At 40.5% G+C, this 24901-nt stretch overlaps 1 protein-coding gene across 2 annotated transcripts in view; it reads right to left on the bottom strand.

Moving 5' to 3' along the window:
* Positions 1–24901, bottom strand: part of ADAMTS6 (ADAM metallopeptidase with thrombospondin type 1 motif 6) — a 352249-nt gene that overhangs the window by 141143 nt on the left and 186205 nt on the right. For both annotated transcript variants that reach the window (XM_019496068.2, XM_059725136.1), the window contains exons 10-11: positions 17779–17925; positions 6313–6454 (exon numbers count right to left, since the gene is read on the bottom strand). In XM_019496068.2, coding sequence (XP_019351613.1) covers positions 6313–6454; positions 17779–17925 — 289 coding nt within the window. The remainder of the gene's footprint in view (positions 1–6312; positions 6455–17778; positions 17926–24901) is intronic.

The following is a 24901-nucleotide window of genomic DNA, read 5'->3' as shown; positions in this document are numbered from 1 at the left end:
GCCCAGAAGCTGTGTGCTGGCCAGACCTGGCCCTTCCACTGACAAGGCTGGGAGTGAGATGCAATAGGGTATGTTGGCAGGGTATGTGCATATATGGGTGCCTTGCTCCCACTCTTGTGGACAGAAGGGCTGGGCAGGGCCCGTGGTGGGTGCCACAGGCTGGATGAAAGTGCCTAGTGGGCTGGATCCGGTCCACAAGCCATATTTTGCCTGTCCGTTCTAAATGTTATATGTGAACAAGATAAGAGTGATTCAAATGCAGCAAACCAGCTCCAACTTTAATCCATGTTGAAGGAGTGTTAAAGTTGGAGCAGTTTTGTTGCATTTGAATCCTCCTCAGCTCATTCATACATAACAAATGAACCAAATCCTGCCCTTGTGAAACATTCCCCTTTAAGTGCTTCAAGCATTCAGGTCCACACTCAGAGAGCAGCAGATTCAAATCCACTCAATGTAAAATAGGGCCAAGAACTGGGTCTCCAGGTTCTTTAGCAATTTATTTTAATGTACAGGCAGTCCTTGACTTACAACGTTTTGAGTTACAACGTTTTGCACTTAGGTTTATAAATTGACACCCTGTTTCGAATTTACAACGCCAGTTTCGACTTTACAACGCTTGATCTGATCCGATGCCACACCAGCGAACAAGTTCGCTGCGTCACCCATCTCCCTGGAGAACATCTGTCCAAACGCCCTTGGACACTTTCTTTAAGAAAGCAGAGAATATTGCAGCCAAGACTCCTGAGAAAACTCCAGCAAAGAACCCTTCAAAATTTCAACCAAGAGCCCTTAAAAATGTCCAGCAAAGTCTCCTCAAAGAAGTCCTTCCAAATCAATATGATTGCTATTTACAATATAAATACATTAATGTAGCTATATTATTCATCTATAATTTATCAAGTATAAAATTCTGGGGTATTTTTGGTGAAAATATGGTTTCGGGCCTTGGTTCAGGAACCAATCCCCCATTTATAACATTGTTTCTTATGAGAAAATTGGTTCCAAGTTACGACATTTCAACTTAAGACATGGTTTTCAGGAACCAACTGTGTCATAAGTCCAAGGACTGCCTGTATATAAAATATGCATTAGCACTTTAAAATAATATGGGATTGATGATACATTATTTTCAAGTTTCCTACCATTTAAATCAGCAGTACCCTACCACAAGGGCCTACTATACCTTCATTCTTTTTACATTTACATTTACTTTGCATTGGAAAAATGTTGGAAAATTAATTAATTACTTGCCTTTTGGGATTTTTTAAAATTAAAATATCTGATAGTATATACTGTGACCAGCTACAAGAGGTTTCTAAAATGTAGATAAGCCATGTAGTGTCCTTTCTTTTATTCCTGGTCTGAGAATGTGTGCTTATACAATTTGTCTTCAGGCAATGTATTTCACACACAAAATGTCAAAAAAAAACAAACCTAAACCCTGATAGCAAGGCACCCATATATACACACACCCCGCCAATGAGTTTTATGATATCTTAGCTTACTGACTAGAGGGCTCAAGTACAAACATAAGATGATGACCAACAAGAGAGTTGCCAATTATTAGCTAAATTACATCACCTGATATGGGTCACATGGGCCATCGCATGTGCATTGATAACTCCTGATAATTTGTTCACATGAAGCCATGAACTGAGTTCAGCTTCATATGTATTTGGCTGTATTTTATTAAAGATGGAGCAATGAAGAAATAAACTGAGTATATTTAATGAACGTTAAGGCACTAACTTTGAGCCCACACAGTCAACAGATTCACAGATAATAAAAGGCATCACAGCAAGTCAACCATATGCATGAAGTATTAACCACTATAACTAAAAGGCTGAGGTTTTAGCTTCTGCCCTAAAAATGTGTGTACCAGATCTATGATTTGATGCAAACTAGCAATAACACTACACATTAATTTTACACACAAAATCCACAAGTTACAGACATGCATCTTCTTCATCTAATAAAACAAGGAAACTCACAGTAAAGACTCAGATTATTTTTTAATTAACCCAGAGTCAAACTATAAGTAGTTCCTATGCATAAGTTCAAGTGGTTGGGGAGATAATGCAAAGAACTCCCCTCCCCCATACACCAAGCTTTATGATCCTCATACAAGAAGCAAATAATGAATATTCTCCTGGCATTCACCTGAGTACAAGGTTTGAGCACATCTTCCAAAGCAAAATTTCACAGTAACAATTGCGCCTAAAGATAGTGGAGGAAAATGGGGCCATGGCTGATGGACCACAGAAGAGAATATTCACTCTATCATCTTAAAAGATGGCAATTAAAATTAAATTCTGGAGCTTTCTGAACACTAGGGAACTCAAATATGTGTTGTGCCATAACACTCCATCAAGCTGCCATTCTGCACTTCACCCAAAAACAGATAGTGCCTTAAAGGCCTGGACTAATTTCAGGGGTGTAGGTTGTAGTTGTGTTGGTGTAAGGGCATAGACAAGGTTCTTCGGGTAAATCTAATATCTTTTATTAGAGTTTGATTTAAGTTGGTCTAATAAAAGATATTGAACTCATTTCAGAAAGTCTTGAGCACATTAAGAAAAGTTTTCTTCACAGAGGTGTAAAACTGGAATAACTCTTTTAGAACCTCATGTTCTTCTCTCCCTTAGCACCCTGTGATAGTCCCTCCATCAGCATTCACATCCAGAAAGAGCTAAGGGGTCAGTGACCACTTATGATGAGAAGGATACACCAGCAGGTATCCAGGAAAAAATTTATGTCCTATAAAGTAACATTAGGTCCCTGGGCAGGGAGTTTTAAAAGTGCTCAGTGTTGAGCTAAATCTGTAGGATTTTTACCATTAGCTGCAATTGGAGCAGACGTAGGCCAAAGCTGAGCTAGTCTGCACTTGTGCTTCCTATTCTAACTGAACATCTATATGAAAGCAGCTAATGGCAGTGAGGTTCTTGCTGGAGCTATGCTGTCTGTAAAAATAACAGAGGATTCATACTGCAGCCAGGCTGTTTGTAGGTGAAATAACAGAGTTAAGGTCCTACTGCATTATACAATCAATACAGGGAAATGAAAGGGAAATGAGGGAAGGAAACAGTGATGAGCATAGGAGAACTAGGACCACATTTAGCTGGTCTTCATTCAATCAGTTTCTTCTAAAACTAAATAAGGCAGAAGGCTGAAATTTTCAAAAGACCAAATTGCAGCTAGACATCTAAATCAGCTGGAATCAATCATTTGCATTTCTAAGACTACTTTGAAAATTCCAACCTAAATATATAAAATAGCTCTAAACCATCTATCACACTAGATACTACAGGAAAGTTTGAGAAAGGATCTAAGTTTTCTTGCCTTTCTTCTTCCCATGACTTTCTCTATTGGAAGGTGTCATATGAGCTCTAGTGCAGTCTGAAATTATTCTAGGACTAATGAAGAGATCATGGCCCACAGTGACTGACATACAGTGATATGCATTTAATTTTTAACTATGGGATAAATTCTGCTTCTTCTTATGGAATTCCCTTAAATAAAAGGTTTAAATTTCTTTGGAGAGTGGGAACTGTAGAGATGTAAATGATAGCAGAACGTATTCCACAGGCTTTCATAGTTCACTTTTATTTCAATAAGTTTCTAGCAGTAATTCAGGGAAGTGAACTTAACCTAATCAACCTAAAATAATTTGAGACAGTAGAATTTGAGAGGTTAACTATACCTTACAGTCCCCATACCTCCTTATACCTTACAGTCACAAATCAGTGAAGACACTGAGGATAGAGCGAGGTGCCAACTTACAGATACATTTCTGGGAGATTTCTTTTACTTTAAAATTCACTTTTCTCTTTTTTTTACCAGGGCCCAAATTTCTTAATACAGTGGAAACACTGCAGTACCCATCTCTTCTTCTAGGCATTTGGATGAGGAGAAGCCTAACAATTGGAACGATTTTATTATTATGTCTGCTGTGTGTGGGTTTTATTTTATTATGTCTACTTGTGCATATTTGTATATTTATTAGCTGGAGCAAGATGAACACACTATTTATTGTGAAAATTAAATCCAATTGGGACATCCAGAGCACCAAGAGCATTGTATGTTTATGTTTATGCCAGTTTATGTTTTAAATTATATGTAAATACTCATCTTAACCCTATTTAGCATTTTGATGCAGTCTGAATAAGGATTCAGTTTTGCTCATGTTAAATACTTTCAATCTGCACTATCAAATGCACGTGGAAGATATTTTTTTTTTCTTGAGCTATTTTTCAGACATGTTACTTTGCTTGCTGATATGATATAAAATATCACATCAGTGCACAGCATTGGTGATCCTCCACTCGAATTGTTCGTTTCTTTTAAATGGTTATTTCTTCTAAGTTTTCTGGCTCTGTTTCAGAGCAGCATAGGGTAGGTACTGACATTCAAAAAGCCAGAGACAGAACCAATCTAAGTTACACAGTTTTCTGTAAGCAGCATTTTAGATCAGTAATAAACAGAACACACATTTGCCCTTTGGTTGGGAGGTGCAGGGGGACAAATCTGAGCCCAGGTTGTGCCATTTTTAAATCAGTCTGTGTGTGACAAATTTCTGTTCTGCTATGAGTACAGACTGGTTTTGTGTGCTGACCTTCTGTTCCGTTATGGGTATAGACCAATTTCTGATCACTTGTACCGGTAAAAGTATAATGTCTGTACCTGGCCTAGAAGTCTTTCCTAACTTAATGCATGAAGGGGGGGGGAACAGAAAGCTAAAGGGATCAATCGAATGACATAAATCTTTCTTACTTCTTATTGTTCTCATATTTTAGGCAAAGATCTTGGTTAAAGAACAGCATACTACTGTACAGCATGCTCATCACAACAGTAATAATATGGTTTAGCAGACTATGAAAAAATAATATACATATACAGTAGCCAGGTTTTGCACACTATTAACTTTCCAGTCTGATTTAAAATGCAGCATATCTTAAAAGGGCATGCTCAAAACAATGGACTAAACACCTGAAAAATTTCTGATTCTGAAACTGTGTGTGTGTGATAGGAATTTAAAACAAAAAGATTAAAAAAAGCACACTCCATATAATGAATTAAACACCTGCAAATTTTCTGATTCTGAAAGTACTAGGTGTATATGATGGGAATCTGAAATAATTTTTTTTTAAAGCGTGTACCTTAGATGGAGGAAAAGAAAACATGGCCCTGAAAAGCAGAGGAGGTGAGAAATAAGAGTTTAAAGAGAAACAATAAAGGCCAAAGAAGGTTTGCTGAGGGATCAGGAATAGGAGACCCAGCCAGCTAGCCAGCCAATTACACAAAACTTTTAAATCCTTTGCACTACAGGATCTGCCAAAGAGTCATCCCAAGAATAATATTGTATTTATCACCCAAGGGATATTAAAAATGAACCTCTTTGTACTTCTGCCCTAAGAGAAGTGATTAGTGCAAGCTCAATTATTATACTGTTTTATTTGAATTACTAAACGTTTTAATTTCCTTTAATATTTTCTAAAGGATGCAATAAAATAATGCTATTGTAAACTGTTACAAAATAATTTTAGGTTTATTTTGATTTAATCTCAGCTATTAAACTTGTCTATCCAGTGACTAGCACTGTAAAATTTATTTTTATTAATAGATATTTTAGACTGGAAGATTTTCCTTCAAGCAATATCTAAAAATACATTTCAAAAACTGAATAAAATATTAGCATGCTTACTGATATTTCTACTATAAATTGTTTTAGTTTTATACACAGCTGCTTGTAACAGCATATATTTTTGTGTCCTTTTCAACTATTTATTTTCACATTCCCCTAAAAGCCTACCCAATTATTATTTTTACCAGAGACTTGAACAGTGTGTGAAACAACCGGAATGCCAGCAAAAGTAAAATAAAACAAATTTGGCAAGCAAAACAAGTACAAAGTCACTGCAAAAATTGAAAAAATGAGAACCAGTACCACAAACTTCATATTCCACAATATAATACATTATGGGTCTGATGCTACTCCCCTTGAAGTCAGTGGGAGTCTGTCAACAGACTTAAAAGTGAACAGGATTAAGTCTCATGAGCTATTTTACTTGCTTTGTTTAAGGGACACTCGTCCAGCTCATTACCCAAATGTTTGGGAATACAGTGCACACAAATGACTCAAGCAAAAGATGCAGCATAAGGATTAAAATTTAGTCCTTCATTTATACTGGCAGCACTGCAAAAATTACTACAGGAAAACTGTAATGCACTACTGCATCTAACTAATGATTTAGGTAATGAAGGAATATATACAAATAACTAAGTAGAATACTCAGCAAAAGGATTAAGACTTCTTACCCCATATTTACATTGGCGGGATGTTGCTCCATACTGGAAGCGACACTGTTCATCAGCATCGTACACCTGACCTGGGGCCACAGCTGGATAAAGAAAGTCACGCTTGGGAGGCTCATTATCAAGGCAAGTACCACGGCCCGAACTGTTCAACATAAAGGACCAAAGGAATTAGGAATTCTACTGACTGTTAATCACAGTTATGATATCACGTATCTAGTTCTTACTTTTAATAGTGCTGGGTGTGTGAAACAGTTAAGGCCACAAATAAACAAATATACACCCACAGTGGAAAATTCTAATTAGAAAGGAATTAACAGATCAGGAAAAAATTCTCAATGATTATTAATTAACAAAAATGCTCATTTTAGACAATAAAATGGATTTCATGCTATCCTGAAAAATTTTAAGATAATTTCTGAGCCACACAAGACTGATTTTCATTTTTGTTCTAAGCCTCCTATTTGCCTTAATTGAAAACATAACTACATCTGGTTGCAGAATTAAAACAAATAAGCAAATATAATAAATATAATTTATAACCCTTAAGGACATAGGTACTAATCTTACAAACAGTTAAGCACTTCTGCAACCCTGCATATGTATCTTTTGATTTTAATGACAGTATTTAAGTGTGTAAAGTTACACATACTCTTAAATGTTTGCAGGATTGAGTCTTTTATGCACATCCATCAAAGCAAAAAGATATAGTGGTAAAGACTGCCTAGGATATTTAAATGTACATGCAGAAAACTTGTATGCAGCCAAAGGTCTCCACTAAGCACTTAGTAGTGTTTTATATTCAAAATGTCATATTTTAACTAGGGGTCATCTCTTGAAAAAAGTTAATGTTCTCTTCTTTATTCTTAACATAATATTTTAATTCAGTGGAATAAATAACATGAATACCAAAGTCAGACAGAATTCTTTTTTAATAATGCTTTATACTAAATATAATATTCAGTTGTATTTAGTCAGTGTGCATAACATAGGATAGATGCTTTTTTACTTTCATTCCACATGCAAATAAGTTGGGATTTTAAAGAATTACAATACCAACATTTTAAAGAAATTTCCAGCATTCCTGTAAATTTTGCCAGCACTCCCCCGCCCCATCCCCCCATCTTTTCATTGCATCTTGCCAAAGGGAAATAAGTGAACATTTTATAACGCTTAGTTCGAAGATCTCAGATTCTCATTGTTTTCTGTTTGTGGCTAAATAAGAACAAAAAACTCATTAATTATGCACTTATATGATCAATTTTCATTCCAACAACAACCTATTGAGTTATACACAAAGGTACTAGTCATGTAAAAATACAAATAAGTCATTTTACTTAATGTGACTTTAGTAGGTCTACTCAAAATCTGTTCCAATGAAGACAATGGGAACATTCCCACTGATTTAGTAGTTCAGGGGGGGCAACCCATTGGCACGTATGCCACAAGTAGCACAGGCAGCCTCTACATGTGTCACAGCAGATGAGAGAGGGAGCAGAAAGCAGAGCAACAGGTTGGGTAGGGAGCACTGTCCAGGGAGCAGAAAGCACAGCAACAGATCGGATGTGGGAAGGGAATCAGAGTAGTACACAGGGGTGCAGGACTTACTTTGTGGTACACCTGCCAAAAAGACTGCCCCCCCACTACAATAGTTGGCCTAGCATAGGATCTGTAACCTCTGGGCTCCTATACACATGCAGGGAACCGGCTCCAGGGAGCTGGAAATAAATTCGCTGCAGCACACTCTGGATTCATGTGTATTAGCATTCCCACACTGAAAAATGGCAACGGGGTGCTTTGAACTAAAGCTCATTTGATGATACATGTGACATGTGACACTCAGGCGCTTTTAATTAAAAGCGCTCGCTAATTAAAGCACCATCCCCCGCTCCTTCTGAAACATATGTAAAATGTTCTCTGATCTACAAGTTGACAAGCAAAATCTGATCTTTGCAGAAGTTCACTGGTTTCAATAAATCCTTACTTTGACATAAGGATTTACATGCACAAATAAGCTTACAAAATCAGGCCTGATTTTGTAAATCTGTAAACTTGCTGGTTCCCCTCTACCCCATATATTTCTCCACCAAAAATAATTACAATAAGATTATAGAATCAAATCATCCATGTTAAATTCCTATCATCTAAGTGTAAGTCCACCTAGAAAATTCCGGTTTTCCTTCTCTGTGCTAATAATAGCATCCTCACTAAAATGAAGTCCAATTAGACAAAGTAATAAAACAAGGAAGTGATTGAAAAGTAGTCATCATTTAGAGTCAGTGGGCTCAGAGGCAGAGGGCTGGATTACATTACCCATACTGCATAATATTTCTGTCTTTCATTCTCCTTCTTTTTATCTACTTGGACAACTAGAACATTTTGCACACTTTATGTAGAAATCTGATATTGTGTATTCTATAAAGTAAGATATTTTCTAACAGAAATATCAGTAACTGTAAAAACTGGGAGGCCCCAGTGGTCATCACAGATCCATGAGATGCTAGGCAAAAAAGGATAATTGAATAGATTAAGGCTGTATTAACTTTTCCATACAACTTCCAGAAGTCAAGAGAAGTACAAAAGTGTCTCTGATCCCATCTCTCTTACCCTCTCCCTTCTTCTTTCATCCCAGACACTAGAGAAAGATATCAGCAAAATCTGGAGGGAGGGTAGTAGAGGCATCTAGACCACTTATGTACAAAGAGAAGATAAAAGTGTGGAAGACCCTCTAAATACCAATTCAGTAGGTTAAGTTATTTAAAAAATGCTCACTGCCATGCATACAGAAGTACAAAAAATTGACAAGGACACTGGGAAAGAAAAAGGTACCCCAATTCCAACATCTCTGTAATTGAAACAAATGTATGTGTGTGGAATATGTATTGTGATGTCTGATATAGATGCCAAGGATAAAGTTGGGAAAAAAATCCAGAAAACCCTTGCCAGACTAGTGGATGTGTGAAATGGTAAGGAAGAGAACTATTTTGGTACCCCAAATATGGTGTTCACTTAAACCTGAGAAAGATACTGCAAGATACCATTATGTTCAATGACTCCTATTTTCTTAATTGTTAGGTACATTCTACTAGTGTAGCAGAGAGACCACCCCCCACCCCATTTTAATTTTGAGCGCACAATAGAATAAATGAGATGTAAGTTCATGGAACGTAACAGCTACACCATGGTAAATCTGAGGGACAGTCAAGTATTGCATGACACTTTAAACCAAGTGTTCAATTCTAGTATTTCGGGAGAATATACAAATTATATTACTTCTTGGATAGCACATTCTCTGACCAAAGATTTTGCAACAGCCTCTTCTCTGAATTGTATACGCTTTATCTCCCAGAACTGCCATCATAGCTAAGATCTGCTACAGCTGTGATCAGTTCAATTGCATCTGGGAGAACCCGCATTTGAATCTGCAGTTCTATGTGGCACCTCTGCAGATGTCACTGCAGCATAAGAGCAATTAGAGATGAAGTGCTAAAAACTTAATGAAACATACTTTTTCCCTTCATTTTACACTTGCATCACAGAACATACATCTAAAAGTCTCAGCAACACACACAATGTTCAACATAGCTCCATTCAGAGGTTGCAGAAAGTCTGTTCTTAGTTTAAACAGCACTGGACCTGATTAATAGTGTGAACATATGGACAATATACTTTAAGGTAAAAGGGAGCAGAGTGGTAAGTACAAAGTAAACCTTGGTAATTTTTCTCTTATTAAAAGCTAAGTTACTATTAGTTAGCTTTCATCTGCCACAGCATAAGAGTGTACACATGGGCAGTTACCAGGGAACAGCTGATGCTAAAGAAAGCCCCACCCTCTCTGTACTACAGTGAATTATTCATTTATCCTGACCTTTAATGTACCCTATAAGAATGTTTTTTTTTATGTCAAGTTCACATATACCATTATGATTATACATAAAGTAGCTTTTGAAAGGTAGGGCTTATAATCAAGCTCCAATGCTGATATCCTGCCCTTTCCTTTGCCCTCCCTACTCTCCTGCAGCTTCGTACTGGCTTCACTTGCTGGTTTCCAAGGACTCCACTCTTAGTCCTTGGAACTCTCCCCCCACATTGTGTGGGGAGCCTATATATCTAGTTCAGAGGAGAGAATTCCACTATGTCAGGATGCCTAAAAAGTATAGGCATTTATACACGTGCTCCAGGAGGCATGGGGGGTGCTTTAATTGGCATAGCTCTGAGAGCCACACTAATTAAAAACACCTTGAGTGGCATGTGTAGTAGTGTCCCCATGCTGCACTGGTGGGGCACTGGTGGGGCACTTTGAATTAAAGCTCATTTGACAAGGTTTCATTTAATGCGCCTCACTGCCATTTTTCAGCACGGGAACATTGATACAAGTGACGCTGGAGGCTACTGGAGCGCATAAATTTCCATGCTCCAGCAGACTTGATTAATCAAATCTGCTCCAACTCCTTGGAATTCCAGTGCATCAGAGCCAACTCCCTACATGTGTATAGAAGCCCTATGTGTCACTTTGCCAAGAACTGCAATGGCTAAATCTCTTTGTTAATTTAACCCTGCAATGTGCAGGACTGACTCTTAGATCTTTCTCCAGCTATGACACATTGTATTATTTTGTACTGTCCCACTGAATCAATTTGCCGTCCAGTTTGTAAACCTATATTTCAACTGATCTTTGTTGGCTTGGCAATAAGGAAGTAGCAACAACATACTTTGTTCATCCAAACAAGCAGCTGGAACTCTGAACATACAGGCTAGGGACAGACATTACACATCAACAGGTTTAAGTGATCAGAAACTGGTTTAAACCCTTAACATAACAGACATTCAGTGTACATAAACCAGTTTCAAAATGGCCAAAACTGGTTTGAGATAAACCTTGGTTGAATATAGTGTCAGACTTAACTGACTAAGCTCAAGCTGTTTTATGCAATGTCTGTCCCAGACTCTTTCCTGGTTTAAGTTAAACCAGAGTCCCCCAACATGCCAGCATGCTCTCTGGGCAGGGCGGGGCTCTCTGCTCCAGAGAAGCATGGTTGGCCCTGCCCCTCTGCTCCACAGCCAAAGCAGAGACAGGCAGGGGCAGGGGCCTGGCCAGATGCTGGCCCCAGAAGGGAACAAGGAAGAAGTTTATCCCCCCCTTCCCTCCCCTGTCCCACCAGCACAGACCTACACTTCTCTGTACTGGCTTCTTCAGTGGCAGGGGCATGGCCAGCCCCAGCAGTAGCCTTGGCTGAACTGGCTAGAGAAGAGCTTAATTTTCCCCTCCCTGTCCAATGGGCAGGGACCTAAGCCAGGTCTGCCAGTCATTCCCCCTCACTGCTGCAGCAGCAGGGCCAAGCATAGCCAGACACCAGCTGGCATGGTCCCTGAGGCAGAGGGGGCAGGTTATTTCCCCCTCCCACCCCACTGCCCCCAGGGGACTGCAGCCGGGTCTGCCCACCCTGACTGCCACTGCCACTGCTCACTCCATGCTTGGGGCAAGCAGAGGAATAAGCCCCCTACTGCCCCCTCTGCTAGACATGGAAGGGAGAGGGCAATGACCCCATGGTGAAGGGGCAGAGCTCTTGATGGGCACAGTATCCCCTGTCATAGTGTCTGGGAGCATGAGCCCCTTCTTGATGGGGGCTGCGCTGCAGGGCAGGCAGAGCTGCAGCAGACTGCACGTGGCAGCACTGGGGCTTGGAGGGTAGAAGAGTCCCCCCTCCGGCACCACCACCACAATCTGCAGCAGCTTTCCCCAACTCATAGCATGGTCCCCACACTGGGAAGGGGCTTGCACTCCCCAACACCATGACAGGGGCTGCCACTCCCATCATGGTCACTCCCCACTCACTGCTCCAGCTGCTGGGTGGAGGTGGGGTCAGCTGCCAGCCAGCAGGGCCCCTTAGGTGTGGGGCAGGGAGTGGGGTTATTCCCCCACCTGGCCCCGAGGGACAACATCAGGGCCTTCCCTCCCTGACAGCTGCTGGCACCACCGCTCACTCTCTGAGCCCAGGGCAAGCAGCGGAATAACCCTCCTCCCTGCCCCCCTGCCTAAGGAACCCTGCTGAGTGGCCTCTGTCACCACCCCTACTCAGCCACTGGAGCAGCGAGGGGTGGAGCGACCATGACAGGGTGTTGTCTACTTCTGGGTCCACCACTGAGTGTGTGGGGGGACCCCCCCCAGCACCCCTGGCTCAGTGATCAGCCATAGGGGGACCCTGGGTGCCCCCCTGACCTAGAAGGCACCAACTGCTGAGAATGCAGGGCCCCCCCCCACCCTGCTGCGCTCCTGTGGGATACAACATTCACCCCACCATCTCAGCATTCACAAGCCGTGCCTGGTACTTCAAGGTACACAGAAAAAACATAAAGCTGTGTCTATGGCCGAATCATTGAATCTCTCCGAATCAAATCGGAGGCTTCCAATTTGATTCAGAGAAATTAATGGGTCTCCTGATTTGATTCGGATTCAGAGATTTGGCTACAGAATCAGGCCGAATCTCCTCTGAATTGAATCAGCAACCGAAGCTTTGCACAGTCCTAATACCTAGTAATATTAGCATGACTGTAGATTTGTTATTGTTTTACTGTGTGTTTTCTGTAGTGCCTTTGAACTGGATAAAATTCACCGTTCTTTTTGAAAACTGGCTTGTCACTTGTTATTTCTGTCATAATGCCTGGAAGAGAATAGATTTACCAGTTCTGAGCTATACTCAGACCTGCTGAGATAATGTCATAGAACGACAAAGGATTTGTGGGAACAGCGAACTGCAGAACTAAGAAAGTGTATTCAATTTCTTAGGGTCACAGGGAAGAACTTGATACTGAAATTAGTGGTCCAGAAAAACAAACTGTAGATACACTTTCTGGGGCAGCTGGATTGATTTATGCAGGTAATTAATTGGAGATGCAGGGAGCAGAACAGTTTATCTGGAATTACAGAATAACTGGCTTTCAGAATAACATTCTGCAGCTCAAGGCCTTGTGGAGAGGCCACCTCAATTTATATACAGGGCTAAATGAATATTCTCCACTGACTCGGAGATAGTGAAATAGATGCAATAGATTTTTCTGACCCTCCGATTTTACCAAACTAAGACTGTGTTCTGTATTTTAGGAGATTATAGTGAGTCTTGGGCATCCTTGTCATTGCCCAATATAGCACAAGCTACAGAACAAAGCAGTTGCAGAAAGATCTCATGCTGAGCTATACTGTGTATCTATGCATCTGTGGAGAAAACACTGCTTAGCTATCATTTTGGCCTAAATATTAAAGACATTTTTCAGCATGTCCCTGATTCTGATACAATATGCAGCATGAATTTATTAATTCTCCTTGAGAAACCTGACTGATTTTTAAGAAAGAGTTTTAAAATTAGAGGATGAAGGTCAAATGAAAAACGAAAAGTATTTGTATCTTAGTAAAGAATTTAATACGGTGTCACACAAAAATCAAAATAATAAATGCAAGTTGATCTGGAAATAGAACACTGGCGTAGAATATAAAAATAGCTGAAATATGAATAAATGGTTGTTCAGTAAAGAGTTTATGTTTCTAGTGGCTACTTGGCAGAACTGTGCTACTTTCAAGTATATCTTCTCTAATGATCTGGAAAAGTACATAGGATACCACTACAATTCACAGATAGTACAAATCTAGCAGGAGTTACAATAGAGAAATATAGATATTAGAAATATGTGGACTAGCTCACCACAGTTCAACTCCAGTTTTATGCCAGTATAATGACTCCACTAATGGCATTCCACTGACATTAAAGCTGGAACATCAAGTAGTGAATCAAGACCATAGAATGAAAAAGTGAAGGGAAAGGATAGTAATCAGCATATTGGGCATGAATTTAATGATGATATGGCAAAAAAACTAAAAAGACTGTATCATTGGACAGTACATACAAAGGTATGGCATAAGACAAGAAAGTGATTTAATAAATTCACAGATTTTATGACTAAAAAAGGACTGTTATCTTAAAACAGTCCTTATCATGTATCCTGGCCGCCTTCACAATGCAGGCTATAGAATTTCACCAAGTTGTTCTTTCACCAAGTCCACAACTAAGAAATAAGTCTTGTCATGGCTCTGGTATGGCTATATGTGGAACACTGTATTAACCTGAAGACAGCTCATTTCCATAATATTGAAAAACCAAATGGAGTTCAAGATAGAAAGACAAAAAAAGTGTAAGATAGCAGTAAAAGTAATGGACTGCTAAAAGTTAAACATAAACAAACCAAAAAGCCCTGCAAAACACATTAATTCAGGCTGAGCAACAGGAAAAATTTCCACCAAGTGAGATTGGTTATCTTGCAGAACAGTGTCCCCTAAGAACTGGAAGTTTCATTATTTGGCACAATTCAAACTAGGCTGCATAATATTTCAGAAAATGTGCTGAACAGAACATTCCTGAATTGATTGAAATGGACATTGACAAGAAGATGTAGTAGACTTATCTTTAGAGTCTAAATCATTTTTAAATAAATCTGCTTACAGATTGTATTGGAAAATTGATTTTTATTCCCAAAAATGCAGATCCCAAATATATTAATGATTTTAATACTGAAGACACTGTATCCATGCTGCTTGCCTCCTAATAAATAAAGTTCTTTCATTATAAATATTTCCTTGATATTCTAAGTTATTCTTCTCTTATTCTCTGCACTGTCCTTGTGCATCTCTTTTACACTCTAAACTTTTTGTAAAGAAACTGTCTTCATCATATACATGTAAAGCACTCAGTACCTTGTTGACATGCATGCATCAATAATTCTTTTAAAGATGACATTGAACTAAGTAGCAAAAGTCAATATGTGATTATGAAAAAAGGGAAGTGTAGTTTAAAATACAGTTTTAAGTTACAGTGTTGACATCCTGTCCTATGACACTACTTGACTTCACAAAAATGTATCTATGGACATTTGTAGAAGAAAAAATAGACATGGTGGAGGAGTAGGGAGAACCCAATTTAAGATCTACAGAGCTAGGATCCTCAACATGAGGCTTAGGCTATTGTCAGGTTTAGTATAGTGAAAAGGTATCTCAGAAACACTCTTCTCTCCTAAGCCTTGTTTCCTGAATAACAAATCCCCTTGTAGTGGTGGATTTAGGGGAGGGCTGCACACCTCCTGGCCCCTCACATAGCCACATAATAGATGGATCAAGTGGGAAGGGGCTTGGCAAGGTTATTTTGCACTCAAAGGATCCCTGGACAATGCAATACCTCCAGCTGGTAACTACTACTAGCAACCCTATGGACCAAATAGTCTGTGCCTGACCTTGCAATTGATAAAATAGAAAAAATCTGATTGAAATCACCCTTTGTCCACAACATCTTGAGTCTTCTACTGACTGCATCTCAGTGGGCGCATTTACACATGCATTAACATGCTTTAATTAAATGTGCATTAAATCTAGTATCTCTGGGCACTTTTACACATGTTCTGGGGGTGGGGGGAGTGCTTTCATTAGAGCACCTCCAAAAGCCTCTTTAATTAAAGCACTGCAGCATCTCATGTATCATAGTCCCCACGCTTCAAAATGGTGGAGGGGGCACTTGAATTAAAGCTCATTTGACAAGCTTTAGTTAAACCACCCCCACCACCATTTTGAAACACAGGGATACTGATACACAAGATGCAGGAGGCTGCTGGAGTGCACTAATAACCATGCTCCAGCAAATTCAATTGAGTCTGCTCCAACATGCTGTAATTACAGCACACCAGAGCAACCTCCCAGCATGTCTGCAGGCATCCTCCATTTTGAGGTACTAGGAAAATGCACATTAACCCAGATTAATGTGCATTAACTAAAGAGCATGGTTTTAGTGATGCTTTAATGTGCATTACCCAATTTAATGTGCATTAGCAAAAGCTCACAGTTTTTAGGTCATACCTAGGACCTTTGACTTAAACAAATAGTTCTTATGCAAATAGTCCAATAAAATTCTATTTAATTAAATATATTATGGTGCAGTACATTTTAACTATTCTGAGAAAATCTAGTAATCCAAGTTCTGACTGATTTGTATTTTCTGAATTAAAATGTATGACAGCTGGTGAGAGCTGGCAAGGCTCACCAACTCTCAGAATGAACCCATTTAAGAATGTCAAGGGAAAATACGGAACAGTTTAAAGACTCTTATAGGAATGACTGTACCTCATGGAAAAGGCAGCCTGTGATCTCACTGAGCTGAAATGTCTGCTTCCTTCAGGGCTTAATTTTGTTGTCATTGTTGTTCTTGTTGGTTTACAACTACAGTATTGGAAATCTGTGCTGTACTTTATTTTGCATGAGTAAATTCCAAAACCATGTAGTGTTCTAATAACACTTTGGCCAGTACCAGAAATGGATCCAGGATTTTAAAAGTAGGGGGGGTGCTGGAGCAGTGACTAGTACTTCAGGGGGGCTGCATCCCTACTCCTAGCCTCCTTCCCCCACACCAAGGCAAGCAGATCATGACATGGGAGCAGCAGCTGGGGACTTGTTTTAAATCCCCAAAGCAGGTAAGAATTTAAGCACTCCCCCACCTTTCCTTCCTCTCCCATCCACATCTCATCCCTTCTATATCCCCTTCCCCTGCCTGTCACTACTGTCCCTGTTGTCCCAGGGGTGAGGGGAGCTCCAGAGCCACTCCAGCCAGGCTGTGCAGTTTCTGGGCTCAACCTGGAACAATGGCAGTGGTGGCACAGGGTGGGTTCCCCCGCCCTGCACTTGCTTCCAGACTGGTGGAGAACACCTGAAGGACCAGGTAAGGAAAGGGAACCCCCCAGCCCACTGCCACTGGCATTATCCCAGGCTGAGCCCAGCCCCTGCACACCTAGGTTGGAGTGGCTCTGGAGCTCCCCTCATCCCCAGGGCAGCAGTGACAACAGCAACAGCAGGAGGGGGAGAGGGGAATCAGAGGGAAAGGGACCAAGAAAGGAAGGGAGGGGATCTGCCTCTGATCATAGAGGGGAAGTGAGGGGGATTCTTACCTTCTTTGGGCACTTAAAAAAGTCCCTGGCTGCTGTTCCTGCCACATGGTCAGAAATGGAGTTGCAGCCTCACCCTCTCTGGATCTGCCCCTGGCCAGTACTCAGGATCAAGAAAACAGAAGTCCAAATACTGTCTAGCATCATTACACATTGAACAAAACAAACCTTATCATTCCCCTTTAAATAAAAACCTTCCCATTCTTGTTCCCCATCTCTAGTATTAATGCAATGATTAAATATGTTTAGCATGGTATATACTGAACAGTTCAAAATTGGGGCTTGGGTAGATAGAATACTTGTCACAACATAAAATAAATGATCCATGACACAATCCATGCTGTAAAAGTCTGGAGTGATTCATCATATATCTGTTATATCTACTCACTCTACATTGTATGAAGTATTAGAGTAGATCACCATATCTTCACCAATTATTCATTTTAATGACTATGAAATTGTGGAGCAATTTATCATTGCTCAGTAGAAATTACTTACTCTAAAAAGCTGGTGATGTAGTCCCGGCTACAGGCTGACCAAGAAAAGGGGTTGGTGTTTGCTGTAATGTGAGCTGCCATAAGCTTTGCTGCTTCATGACCTTTGGTCCCACAAGAATTTCCAATTCCATCATGGTTCATGCCAAAACTGTCCAAAAGAGGGGGAAAAAGGCAATCCATTACTTATCTAAAGCATCAGATAGCTAACATAACTTTAGATGGCTTCCACAAAGATAACAAGTTTTGAACTAGAAGGCCACACTTAGTTGGCCTTCTGTATAGTTTAGTCATAACTCAAACTACTGTACCATTAAATAGTTTCTTTCTTCCATACAAAGGTCTTAACCATTTTACTACTTCAAGCAAGTTTTACAACATGCCTATGAAAAAAACAGAAGGGTCTTCAGCTACAATCCTTATTTGGGGTTTTCCCTAAATGAGGGCTATAGGTGGTTGACAGCACCTGTGCTCAGATTAATAAACTAAAACAAAAAAAGATAGGTACTAGTGCCAAGCTCATACTGGGTGTATTACATTCATTAATGCACTTTTGCTGCTGCACATTAAATTTAGTACCTCTAATGTGAGGTACTAACTAAATGTGTATTAAGCTGCCCTAATGCACAGTAGCAAAAGCACATGCTTTTTTAGTGACGCTTAATGTATAATAGTCTAATTTTACTGTGCATTAGTGTATTAGCACAGTTTTTGCCATGACACTCTAATGTGTACAGTTTTTGCCATGACACGCTAATGTAGCAGTAAAATAAGCTACTGTACATTAAAACACACATGTAGACATGCCCACTGTGAGGCAATGATAGTTCAGATAGAAGTTAGGTGCTCTACTCCTAGGATCCTGTTCTACTAGAGAACGTATGCTCCCTCTATGCTTCCACTTGTGGTGGGCCAGTAGGAGGTGCTCCTGCAATGAGCCATCCTCCCTTACTGTGCCCAACCAAATGCCAAGCTTTGGATGCCTCCCCAAGGGCACCAATTTCTGGCCAACTCCCTTCCTGGAGCACATCTACAAGTCTGGGGTAACTGCTACCAGTACCCGAGATCTGGTCTTAAGTAGGACTCTGTGCCACGCCGTTTGCTTGTTGCCTAATCATCGTCCCTCAGAGCTTTAATCAGGTCCTGTTTCTTTTGCCTCTTTTTCCTTTGGAGGCCTCTTTCTTTCATTTCCTTCACCAGGCCCTCCGTAGTCAGGTGGTCATACTTGTCAGCCATCTTAGCTAGCTATCCTGTCCAGTTGACCCAATGCCAAATTAAAGACTCGTTTGCTCAAGGGTTTTCAGTGACTCTACTTCCTTCCCTGAAATAATGCCTTCCAGACAACAGGCTGTGGGATCCCACCCCTGTCACCATGTGTGGCAGGCCAGTAGGGGGCACTCCTGCACTGAGAAACCTGCCTTACTGTGCCCAACCAAATGCCAAGCTTCAGATGCCTCCTCAGGTGCACCAACTTCTGGCCAACCCCCTTCCTGGAGCATACCCGCAAGCCTGGGGTAACTGCTGCCACCACCCAGGGTCTGGTCTTAATTAGGGGTCTGTGCTGTCCGGGTACACAGACCCTATGGACCTTGGGGTTGCTTAGCCCACCATGGTACTTTGGGGTGCTTCTCTTAACCTGAAGTATTCACAAATAGCCTCCCTTAGCCAGCTGAACAAAGGGAGCAAAATGGCCCACCAATTCACTCTCAAGCACATACAGCAAGGTTTGCTATAATGAATAGCTTTATTGGGTAAAGAGGTTAGACATGGGGAGGGGTACAACTCAGAGTAGTATCAAGAGAATAACCCTGAGCAAACAGAAGCAGCTTGGTAGTCTTTTGATATGCTTCTAGAACACTGTTACTGGCTAAACTGGGAGAGGGCAGCTGTGTCCTGGATCCCATGGCTACTATATGCTGGCTTGGGACTCCAGGTTGCCCTGGACCCCATCCTAATGCTCAGCTGAGCATCTGGATAGGGCATGGGGCAGCTCTGGTTCTTGGGTCACCAGAATTGCACCATAAAAGTAATATCTACCAGGACCCTATAACATTCCTTTCCTAATGTAAATCAAAGATCACACAGTTGTGGAAAAGGGATGAGGTAAGAGCATCCTTATACTTCACAGATGCGAGACAGCTGGAACAGTTCCTTAGGGCTAAGGATAGATACATAATGTGGAAAAGAATCATCACCAAACTAAAACTAAAATGAAATTCCTGAGAATGGACTATAACAGACTACTTAAGAAGTACTGTTCAATTGTATGCATAACATTAAAGATGAAATAATTATTGATTTTAATACAGAACCAGTTAACAATATATTCAAATTGATAATGCTCTGATTGATATGATATAAATTAGTCATTTTAAAGGACATGAAGAAAAGTAATCTATCGTAAAAATGTATCTTCTCTTTGTATTTTATAAAAAGATTAAGTTTGTTTCAGTATAGCATATTTTTCTTAGTAGTCAAGTCATTTTGTAGCTGTGGAGGTCCTGAAAATACATGAGAAGCAAAGATTTTTGTGGATTAAACCTTTTATTGGACCAACTGCATGGTTAGGATGGACTTAGACACGCTTTCATATGAATTTCATTTTTCTTTAAATCAAAGAACATATTTTCCTTAAATATTCTTCTTTCCTCTCACAAGTGCTCAACAATCAAGAAATTGCTGTATTCAAGTCTGGATCACTGACAAATTTAAGGTCTGATACCTCACAAACCAGAAAAGAATGGCAAATTTTCAGGTCATGGGAAGGGATGGAGAATAAGTAGGGAATACAAAAGCAGAGAAAGAGAAATACTTATTTATACTCTATATAACACTGTCTTCCAAAGCCATACCACAGGAAAAAAATCAAGCAAAAGCATACATGTTAACTCTAATATGTGGTGCATTAATTCCAGTTTAATTCCTAATGGTATCACTTTTTAAATGTTAAGGCAAAAAGAAAATTCTGATCCTTATATGACAGAAAGAAGAAAATGCATTTTTATTCTCACGCTGTTTAGATCTAAAACTAGTCACATCTTTCTGTTCTGGAAATGAGTAATGTGATCCTAAAAAAATATGAAAATACTGTAACTTAATTCTTCATTACAATGTATATAAAAGGATGTTTATATATTCATTGTACAGATTTTTTGTAATAAAGTATAACTAAAGGTTTCCCAGCTCTAAATTGGACCTCTTTGAGATATACTTTGTATATTCACATTCTTAGGCTATACTAACTGTGCAGTTCTGATGGCAAAACCTTTTGATAGCAGTACTCATTGGAAGGCCATATGACCCATTTCCCTTTCTTCCTTTCACTGTTCCTACATATGCTCAAGGAAAGACTTAAAAGTAGTGTAGACCTCTAGTCACCTCAATGACACCTACTTCTTGCAAGTGCAAGATACTTATCAAGACCCTGATAAAAAACCAGGGGAGAGTGGGCCTGGAGTATAACTGTAATGAGTGCATGTTGCAGAACTGCAGTTGCAGATGAGTTACTTTGATTTTTTCTTTGAGTATCCTCTTCATAGTCCTACATAGGGGGTAGTTGGACTGATAGTATTCCTTGGAAGAAGATGGTATATGGAGCCTTAATTAAAGAGGGATTGAAATATTACTGCTCTGCCAAACTAAACATCCAATTTGGATCATCAGTCCAAAGCACAGTGTGCTGTAAATATAGCTTCAAATTGCAGTTCTAAAGATTTCTGTATGTGGAATATGCCTAAATTATGACACTGAATTTGCCTTCGCCTTAGCAGAATGGGACCTGGTCATCTAATGATGCCAATAGATAGACTTTCTGTATCATAGTCTAACCCATTCTGACAATGCTTGACTCTTTTTAATAAGCATAACAAATTAACAAATTCAGAGACCTTCTGCGGCAGGGCACTGTGTGTGCCTGCCACTTTAAGGGCCTGGAGCTTGCAGCTGCCAGGTGCTTGATGAGGGCAGCCATTTTGAATCTAGGGCTGCCCATATAAACAGGGCAGTTCTGCTGCTGGAGGCCAGGCAAGAACATTGCCTGGTCAGAGGGCTGCTGGTATCATCTGGAGGTAAGGGAGGAGCTGTAGGGGATGGTCAGGAGGCTCCTGGTCCTGGGTATGCCTTAAAACTGCACCCTGCCAGGAGTGGGTGGCCTGGTGGGGCTCTCAGTGGCATGAGAGCCCCCAGGAAATGCCAGGCCAGTTTCACCCTGGTGAAAGGTGGGTTGGGGCACCTTAACCCCTAGCTCCCACAACCGGGTAAGTTACCCCTTGTTTGGAGGGCCTGGAAGGTGGACACCTGGAGAGAGAGAAAAGGCCACAGACTCATGCCTGGGACTTCCCCTGACCACTGCATGCTGGGACCAGGACCAGAAGGGTTGAAGGGCCAGGGGCACACCACAAGGAACGCCCAAGAGCTGAGGGCCTGGGGTTCCGATTGGCCTGGAGGTGGGCCAGGGCTAGTGAGCCAAAGGTCCCTGGGGGACCACACATGAAGGGGAAGTGGTTCAGGGAGCTGTGCTGCCTAGTATGAAGGTGGATGAGACCGCCTGCGGAGAGGAATTCAGGCGGTGTTCAATTAGGAGGATTCTGGGGCCCAGTGTGGGGGCCGGTGATGATGAGAACATTGAGATGCCATCAGCGAGGCTTGGGCTGCAGTGTAGAGGAGGAATGGAGCTGCAGATAGTGCCTCCTGGCATCAGGGCAGGAAATGGGCAGCCTCCTGCTTAATTACATCATTTAACTAATTAACAACAAGGCATGGCAGGTGAGAACATGGGCAGTGAGCCCAGAAACAGGTGGGCAGGCCACAGTTAAATCAGCCCTGAGAAGGCCCCCTGTTACACCTTCTCAATTATTTCATCAGTTAATATATTAAACTCTGTCACAACCAAATTAAGTAGTGCCCATGTCACAAACAAGTAAAACCATTCAAAACAGTTTTTTTCTGCACTAGGTTAAGTAAGGGTTAACAATAATGATAGTAACCGCTTTTTTGCTGCGCATGTCAAAAAAAAATTTATTGCTGCGCCACTAACAGAGATAGAACTTAGCCTTCTGTGCTATACATAAATCATTATAACTGGTCAGAAGAAACAGGGAGTGTCCCTATAATAACACCCTAGCAAAGACCGCTAGATAATTGGCGATTCTAATTAAATTTATGACGTGGCGAAAAGCAATTGGCTATTACACAAATAAAACCCATCTTCACTTCCGTGAAGAACGGAAAACCTCCGCGCACACACCTGAAAAACCTCTGAACGTATGCGTGAGAATAACTAACAAATTGATCGCTTGTCAGTCTCCCCCGTCTCGACCTTATCAGACATAAATCAACGACCTACCGGCCCGACTTTTTTCTCCATTTATCTGCCTGACCAAAAAAATTTTATGCAGACCGACCTATGACCTACGAACCTTAAGCTGTAACTAACCAAGTATCGCTGACCTCCGCTATTCACCACCTTGATGGCGTGAATAAATAATCTTGCTTTGCAACCGATAAGCGTCCACCTAATTAATTCCACTCCAAGCGTCACTCCTGACGGCCTTCTAAGGCCCCGGACCCTTATCTGCCCAGGTGGGAGTCAGGGAGAGCTGCTGGCCGGCTGCCCTGGGTCCCGACAAACTCCTCTTAGCATCTAATGTACATAGTCAGTTTATGCCTACATTTGCATGAGGTCTTGGAAAAAGCACTAGAGGTTAGTTAACTAACTCACTCTTTTCACTAAAGTTATAGTTATAGTGAAAGCTATTGTAATTCAAGAATGAACATTCTATTAACTAAGAATATGTTAAGTTTCCACATTAGTGGAGGATCCCTAGATGGCACACAGATATTAATTCAACCTTTCATAAATATTTTAACTTGTATGTTACCAAGCATTTATTTTTTATGAGTGATATTCTGGTAATACTGCTAAATGAACCTTAACTAACTTTAGACAAGGGCCTGAAAGTTTCAGTTGCAGCAAGGACTCCTGCACCATTGCTCGAATTGCAATAAATATTATTTTTTGCTGGGAGAAGCACACTTCATTAGAAGCTGTGACTTGATTCTTTTCTAGACTTACTTTAAAAGCTGTTGTACCTCTAGTGAACATGTTTGTTCTAACCATGATAGAACTGTATAGCACAAGCCATTAAGTATATTTAATAAGGGTCAGAGTGAGCCTTCTTATTCTGCAGAATCAACAGATCTGAAATAAGAGGAAGAGATTGCAAAATCTTTTTTAGATATTTAAGGAGATCTATAACCCACAGTTGTTTCAGCCATGCCAGAACAGCTAGGATTCTTTTGGTTCTGGCCTGTTCTTTCATTTTTACCCTTAGAGTAAGCAAGAAGAGAAAATGGAGAGAAGGCACGTAGAAAACCTTGTTTTCAGTTTATCACAAATGTGCCTGAGATGGGTGATTACCGTACCTTACACTTTAGCAAAATTGAGACATTTCACATTTCAGTTTGATGCAATGGGGGTGTCTAAACATGCATTTACACTGGCTTAAATTTACTGTGCAGTAAGTTACTGCACAGTAAGCAGGAATAGGCCGATGTTTACATGTGCAGGTGTTAAAACACATTAACAGTGTGTGTGAATTGACCTGGGACTAAGTTAGTCCCAAGTCAGTAGACACAGTGTTACTGCACAGTAAAACATCTACATGTGCATTACTATGCAGTATCTAATTGGGAGTAAATTTGATACATGAATGATGCATGTATCAAATTTACGCTCAAGTCAGCATAAGCTGCCATATTTACTATGCAGTAACTTTGGTTACTGTGCAGTAAATGCGCACATGTAGATGCACCCAATGTGATCTACCTCTAGAAACTGCTACATGTTAAAGAACTCTTGAATCAGCAACTTTAGAAATGAGTCATGAAGTTCTATTGATTCCCTCCTGTTTCCTTCCCTGCCGGATGTACAGGTGGAGGGCAGATCTTGTGCTGAACATATTGCTTTTGCAGTGTTTACCTGAATATATGCACAGAATGAACCACTGAATGTGTTGTTGTTGTCCATGACAACCTCAACTACTCCATAATGATGATACAAAGAAACATGAATCTGGTATATCACTCACAGTCCTATTTTACTTACTTCTGGAACAGCCAGCTTTCCC

This window comes from Alligator mississippiensis, chromosome 3 (assembly GCF_030867095.1).
Source record: "Alligator mississippiensis isolate rAllMis1 chromosome 3, rAllMis1, whole genome shotgun sequence".
Taxonomy (NCBI): Eukaryota; Metazoa; Chordata; order Crocodylia; family Alligatoridae; genus Alligator; species Alligator mississippiensis.
This window is presented reverse-complemented; position numbering and strand designations above follow the sequence as displayed.